The sequence below is a fragment of the Ptychodera flava genome, chromosome 3 (assembly GCF_041260155.1).
Source record: "Ptychodera flava strain L36383 chromosome 3, AS_Pfla_20210202, whole genome shotgun sequence".
In the NCBI taxonomy this organism is placed as follows: Eukaryota; Metazoa; Hemichordata; class Enteropneusta; family Ptychoderidae; genus Ptychodera; species Ptychodera flava.
The window spans coordinates 21,655,378-21,672,274 of NC_091930.1; the positions used below are offsets into that span (position 1 = coordinate 21,655,378).

The 16,897-nt window shown below is 38.4% G+C and overlaps 1 protein-coding gene across 1 annotated transcript in view; it reads right to left on the reverse strand.

Annotated features, from left to right (window-relative positions):
- The window catches only part of LOC139129738 (uncharacterized), a 28,353-nt gene extending 21,440 nt beyond the window's left edge, over nucleotides 1–6,913 (reverse strand). Inside the window, exons 1-2 of the mRNA XM_070695425.1 lie at nucleotides 6,827–6,913; nucleotides 6,461–6,649 (exon numbers count right to left, since the gene is read on the reverse strand). Coding sequence (XP_070551526.1) covers nucleotides 6,461–6,573 — 113 coding nt within the window. The 5' untranslated portion in view covers nucleotides 6,574–6,649; nucleotides 6,827–6,913. The remainder of the gene's footprint in view (nucleotides 1–6,460; nucleotides 6,650–6,826) is intronic.
- Nucleotides 6,914–16,897: the final 9,984 nt, after the last annotated feature.

The window sequence follows — 16,897 nt, forward strand, 5'->3', positions numbered from 1 at the left end:
TTTTGGTCAAAAAATTTTCTCCTAAAACTTGTGATCTGGTAGCTTTGATATCTAGTGTACAGGTTCCCAGGGTTTATGTTAATTTGATATATTTAAAATTAGGATGAAATTAGCAATTTTGTATTTTGGGGGCAATTCTTCTCATTTTTGGTCAAAAAATTTGTTTCTCAAAATTTACCAGTCTGATTGCTTTGATATTTAGTAAACAGGTTCTTAGGGTTTTGTTAATAAGATATATTGAAATTAAGTTGAATTTTTAATTTTGGGGGCAACTTTGCAAAACTTTCAGTTTTACTGGGATATCTTTCATTTTGTATTTTAAGATTTTTTGGTAATTTTATACCTACTGGAACTAAGAGTATATAATGTGGTGATTTAGTAAGCATTTGATATGGTAAACTGTATTTGGTGTTGAAATGCAGTAAAAAAATCCTGGCAGATTTTGAAAAAATTCCAAACAAATAAATAAAAAATTCAGCCAGAGAAGGTTTGACAAAACGAAAAGATGGAAGAGTGGGGAAAAAAGAATGTACAATGGATCGGATAAAAATGATACTGTAATGTACCTCATTGATCTTCCAGACACCGTCCCTTATCAAATGGTCCATCCCCATGTATTTTTGTGCGCAATTAACCATGCAGTGTATTTTAGTTTAAGATGTCAAGTTAGGTAAGGATTTGAAAGGGATGATCAAGTTCACCACAGTTTAATTTTATCTCTTGTTTCATCATCCTTGTGTAATTGGTTAAGTTTGTAAGTTGTTCCAGATGTTGATGCACCAGCTGTTCTGGAAGAAAACAATGTTTACTTTCCATGTAGGGTTTCTGAGTTGATGATTGTATGTTGAAATTTCTCCATGTATCTGGTGTATAGGCAAAGTGTAAACATTGGTTGCATGTTATGTATTTCAGTCTTTGTCAAATATTGTAAATGAAAAATCAAGAACAGTTTACTGTGTACTTGTAAAAGATAACATATTTGTCAATACATAAACTGCCTTGCAGATTGATTGTCTTAAAGATTATCACAGGAGTAGAAAAGGAAAAGAAACTAATCAAATTGCTGTAACATATTCACTCTCAGTGCCTGTATAGGTCTATACTTAACTATTTTATCATAACATTCAGCTGTTCGTTATCTCCATGAGCCAAGGCACACTTGGGGTCAATGTCATCACTCTGATAACTATATGGGAGCGAACAGTGATGTTGTCACTATTTTTGCTATTATTGCTAATTGTTGTTTTGCCTGATTGAGGCACACACCTAGTAGCTATCCTATGGATTCTCTTGAATATTATCACAGTACAGCTACATGAGCCACCAGGCCGCTGCTAGTTGAAACGCCTATTTGTAGGGGTTTTAATTGACTGCAAAGCTAGGCGAATTAGTATTGTAGATATTGTGAGTTCAAGCCCCATAAAAATGCATCAGCAAGACTGCATCAAAGTTGACCACTTTTACTGTACATGTTGTTCACAAATTTAGTTCTAAGGCCATCAAGAATATTTTTATGGGTCTTTTGGAGTAATTTAACATAAGGGCCTTTGGGGTCAGATGAATGTGAGGGTAGTCACTCAAAAAATTGAAAGCTACAAGGGGGTTGTTAGCTCCGCTGTCAGTGACGTGGAGCTTATCAAATAGGTTGATTTTCTGTCGTCATCCGTCGTGCGTCAACAATTGCCTTCTCCTCTGAAACCGCAAGTCCAATTGCTTTGAAATTTTATATGCAGTTCACTTGGGGTGACCTCACTAAAGTTTGTTCAAATTGTGGTGAAATTTGCATATTTGTATTTTTGGGGTATTTTTTGGTGTTTTTGGTAAAAAAATCTTCTCTGAAACCACTTGTCCGATTGCTTTGAAATGTAATATGCAGTTTACTTATGGTGACTTCAGTCAGATTTGTTCAAATCATGGTGAAATTTGCATATTTGTATTTTTAAGGCAATTTTTGTCATTTTTGGTAAAAAAATCTTTAAAAATCTTCTTCTTCAAAATTACCAGTCAGATAGCTTTGATATTTGGTACATATGTCCCTAGGGATGATCTTTTTCAGATTTGTTCAAATTGTGCAGAAATATGCAAATTTGCATTTTAGAGGCAATTTTGGCCATTTTGGTAAAAAATGTATATCTCAAAAAGAACTGGTCAGATAGCTTTGAAATTTGGTATACAGGTTTCTATAGATGAACTTAGTAATATATTTTGAATTTCTGATGAAATCTGTAATTTTGTATTTTTGGGGCAATTTTTTCCATTTTTGGTCAAAAAATGTGTATTTCCACAACTAATCATCTGATAGCTTTGCAATTTGGTATACAGGTTCCTACAGATCACCTTAATGATATTTATTGAAATTATGATGAAATCTGCAATTTTTTTAATTTTTGGGCAATGTTTGCCATTTTAGGTCAAAAAATGTGTTTCTCAAAAAGTACTCGTCTGATAGCTTTGAAATTTGATATGCAGGTTTCTACAGATGAGCTAAGTAATATGTATTGAATTTCTGATGAAATCTGTAATTTTGTATTTTTGGGGCAATTTTTGCCATTTTTGGTCAAAAAATGTGTATTTCCAAAACTACTCATAGCATCGAAATTTGGTATACAGGTTTCTATAGATGAACTAAATGATATTTATGGAAATTATGATGAAATCTGCACTTTTTTAAATTTCGGGCAATGTTTGCCATTTTAGGTCAAAAAATGTGTTTCTCAAAAAGTACTCGTCTGATAGCTTTGAAATTTGATATGCAGGTTTCTACAGATGAGCTAAGTAATATGTATTGAATTTCTGATGAAATCTGTAATTTTGTATTTTTGGGGCAATTTTTGCCATTTTTGGTCAAAAAATGTGTATTTCCAAAACTACTCATAGCATCGAAATTTGGTATACAGGTTTCTATAGATGAACTAAATGATATTTATTGAAATTATGATGAAATCTGCAATTTTGAATTTTTGGGGCAATTTTTTCAATTTTTGGTCAAAAATGTGTTTCTCAAAAAACTACTCATCAGATAGCTTTGGTTGACATGTTCTTTAGGGATGATCCGATGTGATATATTCAAAGTATGATGAAATCTTCAATTGTATATTTTTGGAGCTATTTTAGCCACTTTTTTCTGGCCACTGCATTGAGCTATCAAAGATTTCCACCTTCTTCATCAACATGTGTCAAAAATAGTTATTCTCTACATAAACACAGCGGAGCTATATCGGCCGCTAGGTCGCTTGTTCAAAATTGGAGAGAAAGAAGGGGGTTGCTCAATTTTTGGTACAAAATGAATTGAAATACCTCTCAGATTGCACCATTTCATCAATTTCTCAAAATTATTAATGCGACCCCCTGTCACTTCCTCTCCCCCTGGGGTGTTCTAACAGTTTTTACTTAGTAAAAACAAATAGAAAACACCTAATATTGCGCCAGACTGCATCATTGAACTCATTAATTTCTCAAAATTTCTGACGTAGCAGAGGGGACACGCCTCTCACACTTTTCCCCTGTGGGGTGTTCTAACAGTTTTACACAAATTGATAACATCTCTCATATTGCACCAAACTGCATTATTGCACACATCAATCTCTCAAATTTTCAACACGAGAGGGTACAACTCCGACACTGCCCCCCCGCCCCGCCTCCTGACTGTTCTCCTTTACTTTCAAATTCTGCCCTGTCAGATATCTTAGTGAAAACCTTGTCATGATACCCATTCAAAGTAAACAATACTATGTGGTTGGATAGTGGTTACAGCATGAGCTTTTGTATCTACATTTTATTGTGACTTTGAATTTCCTTTTGCCGGTTTCATCTTTTTCAACTGTCATGAGGTAACCAATGATATTCTAGCAGGATATGAAAGGTCTGTACTATTGCTGTAGTTTTGTAAATGTTACAAATACATGTCTTGGTATTTAACTGGTCTGAGTGGGGAGGGGGAGGAGGGATCAGTCAAAATTTCTGTGTTAGAGACTGGGTTACTCAAATGCATTGGGGTTGGCAGGGGGTTTACTCGAAATTTCAGAATACCATGAAATTCCCCAGACTTCTCCCAAGGTCGTAAATAATGACGACTCCCTAAGTAAGATTTTTACCACAGGAAAACGTTATTAACTTAATTTTATTCATTCTTCATCCTTTGTGAACCTTAGAAAGTTTGATTATGTAAAATTGTGTTGTTACTTGTTGAAATCTGAATTGTTGAAATGAATAAAATCTTTGAAAGTAAAACATGATCCTGTGTCACTGTTGTTCCTGTCTTGTTTCACCATCAGAGAAAAAAAAAGATTCTAATAAAGTCACACCCCATTGCTCTACCAAAACAGAAAAATTATTGACATTTTTCAGGCAAAACACGCGACGTCTCACCAGTAATACTTGTAAGTTCAATGCAACTCTGCATAACATGTTCGGACGAGAGGTGACCATAGAGGGTGTACGTCCTACTGGTACTCGTGTGACAGGCTTGCAACCACATGACATACTCCGGGTGCGCGCGTACTGGTCTACAGGGGCAAGCTGACCGTCTCAGATTGTCGCATGAGGTCAAGATACAAATTCCTTCGTTTACATCAAATCCCCTCCCCTCCCCTAAACGAAAGTTCAAAAGTGCGAAATGTTGATGTCTGCCTGAGAGAACAATGTACTGGGAATTATGCGTGTCGAGAAGACTGTAGTATTCATTGTTGTTTCTTCAACACAATGAGAGTGGAACGACCACGTGTGGTAAGAGCATGCAGACTATTACAACACATTTAAATGATATTTCTTATCTTTATAATTTAATAAATTAAAGGTTTAGGATACAATGTTACTGTCGGCAAATTGTATAAGAGACACGAACAAGCTAGAAAACAGTTACTGTAAAATTTTTTGGCATTAGTACCGTTTTTGTTTACAAAGAACTTGTGATTACAAAAAAAAGGTGCGAATCAATGTGAAGTTCACTAATTGAATGGAGGTCAAACCCCCCCCTCGTAAACGAATGAACTTCGCTCTTTCAACTTATGCGACAATATGCGACGGTCCCTAACCTCAGTGTGGCACCTACTAAACTGCCATTCATCCCTGAAAGTGTTCTGCCCTACCCTTGAAATCGAGATAAAGGTTCATGTGCGACATCATTGCCCTTAGATGCATGCACAGTGAGTTTTGCTAGTCACCAGAGATTACAATAAAGGTACATTTATTCTTTAGGCAGCTAATAGCCAGATATTCTTTAGCGGGAGAGGACGGTCAATGCATTAGAAAGGATCATGGTTTTTCAATCAATACTTGTTGGTCCAACCGTCAAAAATCAACGTTACCAGACGATTTAACAATGGGCAAATCAACAACTCAAGTACATGCATTTATGCCTTCTAGAGTCATAATACTCCGATAAACTGTTGTCAGTTGACGACGAAATGCATTTCGAAATGACACACTACGTATGATGCTTTGAGATAAGGACAGATTTAAAATTCACACGCACAGGCAGAACATCAACCTAAGATTTTTAGCACTACAATGTTAGGGGCTGTGGGTAATTAATTAAAACATGCGCACTGTAAACGCAACTGAGTACGCTTGGCCTCAACCTCCCCCGCCCCTCTCCTAAAACGAAAATTTGGAAGTGCGAAAATCCAACCGTGAACAAAGTTTCATTCTGTATCAGCATAGCTACAATCGGTAATTATGTCATTATCGCTAAAAATCACGCATACGTTTACAAACCCATCTCCCTGCATACCCCCTCAAAAATCAATCTTTGTTCAGCGCCAACTCGACAATGACGCATCCAAAAGAATTATATGAATTGAAACAGCGTATTAAAAATGATCGTTATTAAGTTATTTCACTCGTACGCTGAACCATATTTATGTCTGAGGAATACTAGTGTGGCGCCGGTATCGCAGTGTCCTGGTAAGCTTACACGCCAAACAATATAACGCGATACTTTGCCACATATAAAAACATGTAGCAGGATGTTGCGATTTAAAAACCTGTAGTGCGAACTTTTGAGCACGGTAATCGAAATACTACCAAACCCACTGCCCCTACAAAACACAAAAAATGCTTTTACAGTGCGCGTGTTTTAATTATCCAAGGCCCTTTTAACACTGTGCTATGCTAGTGACATACTTTAAGAAGCTTTCTGGGCTACGGTTCCTCGTTGACCTTTCAGAGTACAATGGGACAACTTGCGACTATTGATATGCAACAATGTCCACACAGTCGAATAAGCACTATGCTCAGCGCCAATAACCGATGCATTGTGTCATATAACTATCTATCTATCTATCTATCTATCTATCTATCTATCTATCTATCTATCTATCTATCTATCTATCTATCTATCTATCTATCTAAGAATTCTATCTATCGATATATGACATTCTTGTTCTATCTATAGAAGCTATAAAGAAGGCAGTGTGAAAACTTCATTGCACGATAATATAATACAAAGACGTCCACTTACCTTTCAGAATTCGTGGTTGCCATGTCGTGTTGGCCGCCATTACCCACTGGAAGTTCAGCAGATACACCGTCTCTATCTTCAGGCGTACTCGGTCTTGCGTGTGATGTCGCCATCAGCGTTAACAGAATGTACTTGAGTGGTGAAATAACCTTGATGTCCACAGTGATGACGTGATTCGTGCAAGGGACACTAAAGAATGAATTCCGAATAAGGAGACAAAGTCAGACAGAAGTATCCAGATACTTGTCCGCGCATAGCTGAGCATTTTGGCAGTGCCGTGTATCAAATATCAGCTTAATAGTGGACATTTTAACACACAGCGGAATACTCATGTATCATATGAAGATTATACACAATGGAACTTACATAGACGTCGAGTTATTTCATTTCTACACCAATGAAGCTTTTACGTCCAGCGAGGTTAAGAAAATACTTTGTCGGTTTCAGCCTTTGGGTGAAGATATTTACATTTCAACGGTAGGTCAGGAGGTTAATCTATGACGTGTCTGTTGTTGACGCGACTTTTCTTTATACCAGAATCTCAGCGCGTTTGCTGACAATGTAATAAAATTTTACAGTTAATGGGGAAATCAATTACATCTCTTTGTTTCAAACATCATTTGCACAATATTCTCCGTTTACCACATCTAAAAGAGGTTGCCAAATTATCGTTAAAACCAGTGGTTAGAAGCAAACCATGAGTAAAGAGGACTAAGCTTATGTTCATGTTAAGCGAAAACGGAATCAGCATATACCCATTGACCCCCATTGACTCTCTCTTGAGCCGCACACAAATATTAAAATGCAGTCACTGACTTTAAAACAGACAAAACACACAAACAATGTAGCAAGTGTAATGAAATCTTTTTAATGAAAAGACGTGCTGGCATTGAGAGAAATACTTTTTTGAACGTGTTGGTTACATCGTGGATGTGTTAGACAAATATATCCCTGTCTTTAACAAACAAATGAAAAGGTTAAATTTCAATATTATCAATGATCTTATCAAACTAAGAAACTGAAGCGAGGGTTTTCCGTCTTTGGAAAAAACAACTGAAGTTAAATACTGATTGTGTCTGTGGAAAACACACTACGGATAGTCGCTGGTGTGTTGGGAGGGCCAGAGGAGTCGGTCACCCCTGCTGGTTTGTTCGCTTTCGTAGGAATTTTATCTGGACGTTTGTAATAGACGTACCGTGATAAAGGTGGCATCGAATAATAAGATGCAGTAATCTATATTGAGCTACCGGTATATTGAGCTGCTTGCTGCTGTGTTTGTTCGGTTGATGCTGTCCCAGTTTCGCTACTAAAGCTACCACCTCGACTGATCAAGGTAGTTTGTGCAGATGCAGACACAGGAAACGTGATACCGCGTGGTTCAAGCTCTTTCTGTATGGGATTTACCGTAGTTTTGGTTTTAGTTTTGTTTCTTCTCCGAATTGCTACCACTTTCTAACTATAACCGATACTTAGCCACACTACTCATATACTGTGTGTGACTACGCTACCACCGTCTGCTTTATTACACTTTTACGCACGCGAAGCAAACTCCAGGCCTAGCCAAACTTGCCCAGGATGATGCGGAACGTTTCGTTCTCGATGTATCAATCTGCTGGCTAGAATTATCTGCTTTCTGAGCGAAGTGGGTTGTCTTGATTTTCTTATCTTTCAGTTTTCGGCAAGCTCTCATTTCTGAGATTCTTTTTTCGTCCTCACTGTCCTCGGCTAACTCATGTGACTGGTATTCGAGGAAGTTCCCCAACCAAATTCTGAACTGTCAGCTAACAGAATCAGTTTTTGTCTCTGGTGGATGATGTCTATACCTTAGCAAGGTTTCCCTTGCGTCCTCGAAGTTCTTTAGCTCGATACTTGTCTTAGAGTCGTCTAAGGTGTCCAATACCCTGCAGTTGTGCTTATACTGGTCTTCATTGGCTTTTCTCCGGAAGCATGCACTGCATGAAAAGCCAATATACTTACTGTATTTGCATGGATTATTGCCTGTATTTTAGCTGAAGAGTGCATATACAGATGAATACAGTCAATAATCCATTGCTTGTATTCAGCAAGCCTGTATTCACGTGGATTCATGTGAATTCACGTGTATTATTCAATAATACAGTCAACTCATTAATGTTAATTTATCTGTATTATTGCGTTTTCATGCAGTGATGGGACCTCTGCATACTTGATTTTCTTAATCTCTGCCATTTGCTCCCGGCTCGCCACATCTTGTGAAGACTGGAGGTCTTGTTTCATCGCGGAAATTGTGTCAGTCACGAGCTGATTTATGGACACTAAAAGCTGGTTGTTATATGCTAGGATGATTTTCTGAATATCCAACGCTGCATCGTTACCTGGTGAGGATGAATGATTGGCTGTGTCCATTTTCTGCCGCGAACAAACCAAAGTGGGAAGCGAAGCGAACGATCCCAAAAAGTGAACTTTCGGGGAAAGTGAAATATGTCCTGCGTGTCTGGTGGAAGCGCGTAGACTGACCCTTTCACTTCCTGTACATCATCACTCACACCTGTCTATAACAGCGCCCTCCCGAAACAACAAAACTTTATTCCCCCTTATACGTTTTGACTTGAGAAATAGTATATCTCAACTCATCATGAGGAACGTTTTTTTTACAAAAGAATACAAATTGAATCAGTTCTTTGATTCTGGTATTGATTTAATATGCGGCGTGCCTTTGGTGACGTTTAGTTTGAGTGTTTTGTTTGAAAAAAGTCAGTGAATGCGTTTATTTTATTGCGCGCCAGGGCGTCAACGCTGACTCAGTTTTCGCTGTAAGTTCTATCTAAGTGGATTCTTTTTCCTATGATAAATATCCTACTTTCTTACATTATATTGTTATCGTTTTCTATTGAAGCGGCATCCAAAAGAATCAAAGAAAGCTCGAGGACACATTGATGTCAATTTTAAAAGTGTCACAAGAACGATATAGGATGACTCCAAGGAGAGCCAAGTAGGAGGGGGAAAATTTAGAAAACCTTTATATAATTATTATGGAAACAAACCTTTCCTACTAAAGAAATAGTAATGTATATTAAAAACAACAAGAGGCCTACAACGAGTAAGCTTACTTACAAACAGATTGGTCAATATGAATACAATTTGTCGCTATTCCAGCCAAGAAGTTGACGTTCTAAACCACTGTAAATCAAATAAAGTGAAGTCTGACGGTATTTTGGAGGGATTGTCATGAACATGAAATATGCTATAAACCAGTCCTCAGGGCAAGTGTGAGGTTAGTGAACGAAAACTCGTTACGCAAACCACAATCAACGGTTCCGCCCGGCTTGGTTACGTCGCGACCCGGACCGTTGATAGCGAAGGTAGTAAACTATAATCCAACAAACACTTCACCGCTCATATAGACAAGCAGAGGTGAATGAAAGCTATCAATTTCATCGGCCTTCATCATTAAAATATCATGGTTTTATTACGGTAAAGCTCTATATACCAAGGAACGCCCCTTTGACCATATATTGGCACATTTAGACTACAGGTAACTGTATACCTTTAAACGATTTCTCTTTTCTTTACGGAATATCTGCTGCCTTGCAAAGGTAAAAAATACTGAGTGGCATGAGTAGGAGCCATTATGCGCTTTTAGTAGACATTGCTTGTACATTTTGTTTGTTTGTTTGTTTGTTTGTTTGTCTGGCAGGCTTTCTTGACCAATCAACGTGAACATTGTATCTTCAAATTTTACACCTACTATGTATCTGTGAAATACGTAACTTCCAAAATCATCAACACCTGTTCAGACAGCGTAGCCACGTATGTTTACTTGATCTTGATGATGGTCGATGGCACAATCCCCAGGCCCTGACGCAATATTGACGCTTCGTTTGCATTCTTGACATAGGTAGGAAATCCACTCTCATTGTCAGTGCCATCAGTGTCTTTACATCGTCAACATTGACTATAAGCAGGTGCAATACACTATGATTCACCCTTCGTCGACAGCTCTACATAATCTCCGTATCCGAAATCTATGCACACTCGAATGACAGCAATCCTGGCTGCCACTACTGCATCGTGCAGATGTATCAAGTTTCATTTGAAGCATTGTTTGCACCGATGTTAACGCTTGGAGATGTTACGTTTCCATAGCACAGGCACTTTCTAAAGTATTGTGAACACAGAGTTGATTACAGTGGTGGCTATATTGTTAATTAACAATGACATCTGTCCAATGTGAATTGTTTCTACTGGCGTTGCAATCAGGACCTACATGTAATTCGACGACACACTCGTTGGGCACAGTACGTTTTGAATGTCTTAGTACAGTGTAGTGCTCGGTTGCATTCCAACAGAGCAATGCGTTGTTGTGTATAAAAACTGACTCTCGAAATGCGATCATCTGGCGCCGGTCTGGCGGGAAATTGTCTCAAACCCAACTGCCGACTGAATGCAGGTGTTTAAATTCCTCCGTATCCCAGTATCCGCACAAATAACTTGTCAACTGACTGGTGACCTTGAGAAGGTCAACTGGGACTAGCTGTGGGTCCATAGCTGTGGTTGAATTTTGGTTTACAACAACAGCAGAGGCTCACTGGCGTACGTTTGGGCTACGTTCGACGCAACCGGACGTCGTTCTCACCGAAGTTCAGTTCAGTGAACATTACGTCTAGTCCTGGAGTTCCACAGGAAACTGCAGGTTAACTCTGCAGCAGCAGCACCGTACCGAGTAGAAAGCTATGTACAAATACGGTAAAGCACTGCTAACTACAGAAATAATAACAACAGCTGACTGTAAACAACAGGACCAGGGTTCATCATATCAAGCGCGCTTTACACCAGCTGTACAGTCGCTTTTATACCCTAGCCAGGTCAATTGACAAATACCAAACTACTCATAGAATTCCCTTGACAACTTCCATCGTTGAGGGCTTCAGCACCATACAACACTTCCCAAGGAAGACGGGATTCCTGCCTTTTATTTGCTGCCTTTTGACTTTTACGATTTTAACCCCGGTGGTGGCGGGGTTAAAATCGTATAAGTCAAAACCAGCACGTAAAAGGCAGGAATCCCGTCTGAAAAAACCACAGCTATGGACCCACAGCTAATCTGGGGCATTCCATGAGAGAACTTATACACAGTGTAAATTGATAATGGGAAAACATTTAGCATTTATCGATCGCCGTCTCATTGATAAATCTACTTGTCACACCGATGAGGAATTCAAACCTGTAAACCACAAAACACTTACTATCTGCTGAGCAAAAGACTGATCTTTTGATACTTCCTCCCCCTCTATGAACGAAATTTCCCAAGCTCCCAAATAACAAATAAATATGACAGTCCGCCTACTCGTTCGCTGCCTATGGACGTATAAGGTAAAGTTTTCAACCGCGAACTTCAGTTTTTTAAAGAAAAATAATACTAACATCACTCACGAACACATTTACAACGTAGTACAACCACTTATGTATCGTATGAGCAAAGTAAGCTCATTGGGTCTTGACAAGATGTGTCATACTTATAAACAAAAGAATGGGAATGTCGTGTGTTGTAAAATCGAATAAATATTTGCGAATCATTGGGATCAAGACGACTGCACTTCAGGGTGACCTAATTCTGTGATAAATCCTCGACTATCGCTTACCTTGTAGACCTTGAGTGAAAGATACCTATAAGTCTGATGTGATAGTTATTCTTTTATGGTCGATTTAGCGTGGAGAATAAAGCGAATTCCACGAGTATCTTTATGGACGTGCTTCGTATAGTGTGTGCGTAAGTATGTACGTATCAAGTGGATGAACGATATTAATAGAGCGGTTTTCCAGTTGAGACGATACAAAACAAGGAAAGAATTCGTCGCTTTTGGTGGTTTTATGATAAGAAAGAGTATACATAATTGATTTTAAATATATCGAGAAAACACAGCATATTCTGAAACCTTATGAAGATGAAGTTGATTCAACTCGTCACATCCTCGGGGGGGGGGGGGTACTTCTTCCTCTCTCTCTGTTGTGTGATATGATAGTATATTCTGACACTACCTTTGAACTTCTTAAAATCCTTACAAATAAAGGCGATTGATTTTAAAGTTTGGATAAAAAGACGGATTAAGATGAAGAAATCAGTTGAAAGCACCGAGAATCAATTGAGTATAAAAAGGAACAAAAACTTGAAAGTTCTTCGACGTCCACAAGACATATGCGGTGACCGTTGTTTAATAATCCTTGTGTCATTGTTGGCCTTCAAGATATAACATAGAAACATTGTTGGCCTTCAAGATATAACATAGAAACATGGCCGAGAAATATGTCAACTTTAAAAGCTTCGACTCGATATCCCCGATTTCCTCTCCATTTCTTGACACCATTTCTTGGTTTGTCGCATCCATTTGCTGAAACATTATACTAGCAAGTCATTATTGAGCTTTAAGTATACCCCCACTTTAGTGATCTGTTTGTTTCATCTCACCAAGTCGAATTGAATGAAAACGGCTTGTGACTGCAAGTATTGTTGATGAATACGTTTGTGAAAATAAAAAATAAATACTCAAAGAGGAAAGAACAAAGGCTTCAAAGTTATTTTCATTGCAAGCAACATAAGTGTCTTATTTCAATCGTTGTAGGAGTCTCGTCTAATTTATCGTCTGGTGAGGGCGCTGTTCCGCGGTGCGCTCACAAGCTGGGCGTCCCGGCCGGCGTCCATGGTATGAAAAAGCGGAATCGATTGGTTTCGAGATGAGATGTTATATCAGTTATCATAACTTTACGTGACTGAGTACAGCTATAGGAAAAACATCATCACGTGCACATCCGTGCTGTTTTTTTAACGTTTCACGCCCCGGACCGATGCCTACATTTGGATGAGCACGTCCAATGGTTCTACTCCGGAATGAAAAGGACGGGATGTAGGGTTTGGTTTGTAGGCGATCTAGTGGTTGAAATATCTTATTATTTTTCCATATGTGACTATGGCGGGAAAATACCGTATGCTTGTAAAGTGACTTGGTCGAATTGTAACGTCTCTACGATCAGAATTTCCTAAAACGTGATCCTCAGCAACTCCGAAATGTTAAAAGTCCCATGCCTTAACATTCATACGCAGAAAAATATTTTCGATTTCCTACTTTTAATAGGGAACCCATAAACTCTAAGATATATTTAACAGCTGCATATAAGCACAACTATGAAAAAAATTATAAAGTGGATGAACAGACAGACATACAGCAAGGACGGCAAACGGACAGATTAAAGACTTTTCATAGAAACAATCGCGGGAAAATTAACATGAATTTCCAGTCACGCCATGTGTAAGTGCTGTGTGATTTTAGGTGTTTTTTAAGCGCAGAAGGCGAGAGGCTTTGTTCATAAAATAGCGACATAAATAGTTGAGATAGACTGCAAACATCATGCACACATCATGATGATCAACGCCATGTCTACGAGGGCAAAGTCTCTGTCCTGTGCCCTTTATTTTCTTAAATCTGCGTACATTAATCATTTCTGCCAATAGATACACATGCAAATGAACAATTGACCACCCTATGCAAACAAAAAATTAATTAGAATAAATCAACATGAATTCACAGATAACATTTTGAAATTAGAATGAATCTAGGTAGGCTGTACAATCCATAGTTATATGACGTATGGGTTAAAAAATATAGCAACCCAGTTTTTTAATAGCGCTGATCGCAAGTGACGTCATTTTCTCTCATTAATATGCATAAATAATATTGGTACGCATTTTCCGCATAAACGACGAAAATAAAACTTGCTAGTTTTACAATAGGTACTAATTGTCACACTAATTCATACGAATTTATGGCTAAGACTATAGCTGCAACAACAGCCGCACAAAAAAAACCCAAAATTTGTCTGAATTTTGGACAGTGTTGTCCAAGTCTCGCGTGCAGCTATATCTAGTAACAAACCTGAAATCGCGATAAACGCTATTAAGATCCAGATCAGTAGAGATGGTTATTATATACCCTAATGTGTAAAGCTATGGGAAATGCGCCTCACATCCGGGCACCTTTTTAGGTATCAAACCCGGCTCACCGCTCATATTTACATGAATGCATTCAATAGGTTAAACCCAGAATTCAAATGAACCAGGGTACAAACAAAACCAAGTTAGCAAACGTGTATAGATATACACGTGTATTTCCATACGCGCTTGCACGCATGGGTTTGTTTGTACCGGTATCACGTGATCTCTTAGGTGTCACGGTCGAGTCTGTTAAAAACTGTCTTCGGATGTTTTTAACGGAGTAGAACTATTCCGGAAATATTTTTTTTTTTGCATTTTTGTCTGTATTTTGAGAGTTGTGGAGTCTTTTATCAAGATGAGAAAAGCAATATAGGAATAGCATGTATGATGATACTGTAAATGACAGTGCTCGAGATTCAAAAATCTAGTCAGGTAGTCTCAATCTCCGTACAGAGATTGTAGCGGCGTGAAAAATCATAACCTAGATAGGGAGTCTCAGCGGTAGCCACACTAATCTCTGCCACAGGCAACATTTTACACCCACTTTATTCTTCGACGTCCACTAGACATATGTTGTATAGCCGTTGTTTGATAATCATCGTGTCATTGTTGGCCTTCAAGATAAAACAGAAACATGGCCAAGGAAGATGTAAATTTTAAAAGCTTCGACTCGATTTTCCCCTCTACCCATTAAATTCTTAACAATTTCTGGTTTGTTGTGTTCATTTGCAGCAAATATCATTATTGTGTTATCAGTATATCTGATCTGTTTGTTTCATCTTACCAAATAGCGCTGAATAAAAACAGATGTGACTGCAAGTAAATAATGGATACGTTTGTGAAAAAAGTACTAAAAATAGGAAATAACAAAAATGCTTCAAATTCATTTTCTTTGCAAGAAACTTAAGTATTTGATTCCAATTGCTTGATGGGTCTCGTCCAATTTATCGTCTGGTGAGGGCGATGTTCATCAGTGCGCTCGACACGTCCGTGGTTCGTTTGAAAGTAGCGGAATCGATTGGTTTCGGGACTAGATTTTATAACAATTGTCATACCTCTACATTCACGTGACTGTATAAAGCTATGGGAAAAGCGCCCTCACATCCGTACATGTTTTTATAACATTTCACGCCCCGACCGGTTCCCATACTTGGATACATGCTTCCAATGGAACTGCTCCGCGCCGGAATGAAAGGGACGCGTGTTTATGTGTGATCTAGTAGTTGAAATCTTATTATTTTTCCATATGTGACTTTGGCGGGAAATGCCTTATGTTAGTCACGTGACTAGGTCGACATTCCAACATTAACATATACTGAGAAATGTTTTCTTACCAACTTTCAAGTCTTTACCATCAGAATTTCCTAACGTTATCCTCAGCTACTCCGAAACGTTAAAGTCTCAGACCCGTGCTTAACATTCATATAGCCGGCCGCACACGAGAGAAATTAGCTGAGCAAAAATCCTCGCGAGGAAAATTGCTCAGCAAACTTCTCCCCGTGTGCGGTCGATTTTTTGCGCGTTGCATCACTCTTTTGCGCGTTGAGTAAAATATCCAACATGTTTGATATTTTTTTCCTCGCGAGGAAAATTACTCACCGTGTGCGCTCGACTGAGTAATTTTACTCACGACTTTCTACCTACGCGCATGCTTGGAATCACATGACAGTACAAAATGGCTACCCCTATGGAAAACGATAGTTATATTAATGATGCAGTTATGAGGATAAATAAATTAGTTGAAATCTGGTCAAGTTATCCCGCCTTATACGACGTTAGATCACCCGATTTTAAGAATAGGGACAAAAATAATGCACTTGTAGCGATAGGGACGAAGCTTTGAAAAACAGGTAAAAATGGGAGATTCGCATATTTGTGTTCTTTCAAGTCAAACATATAACTCCGCTCCGGAGATTGAGAGTTCCTCTCCCCTAAAAATTCCCTCATTTGTTAGTCTCGTCGTGCCGCGCTTGCGCGACTTTTATGTTGATAAACATCTATTTTAGTACACCTAGAACTTCTCGGTTTCTATCGGGGTGAGATAGTAACTGTCCAACCTTACTCTATGCAACCCAGTTTATATATCAATTCTGTCGAAAATCTGTGGACGGTTGTGCGTAGATTCCCAAGTATGCTCGAGCGATAAGAGTAACCGCGGGCTAAAATAAAATACACGAAAATCACGATCAATGTGATTTTAACATAATATTTTCAATATTTAGCAGATATTTAAATTAGACCAATGGATCTTTTTATTGCGTGTTAGTTTTGGCAAATTCGTTTTTGCGTACAGAAAGGCCACTGATTTAGTGAGGCATCTTGGGATATGTTTTCAACAAGGGGGACCCCTCACGAAGCGTGCGCCGCACGACGAAACTTATAAGCTGATTAAACATATGCGAAGACCGTCACAAAATAATTTGAATAATAATAAAGGCACAGCGACATGGTAATTAGCATAACAGGGCAGG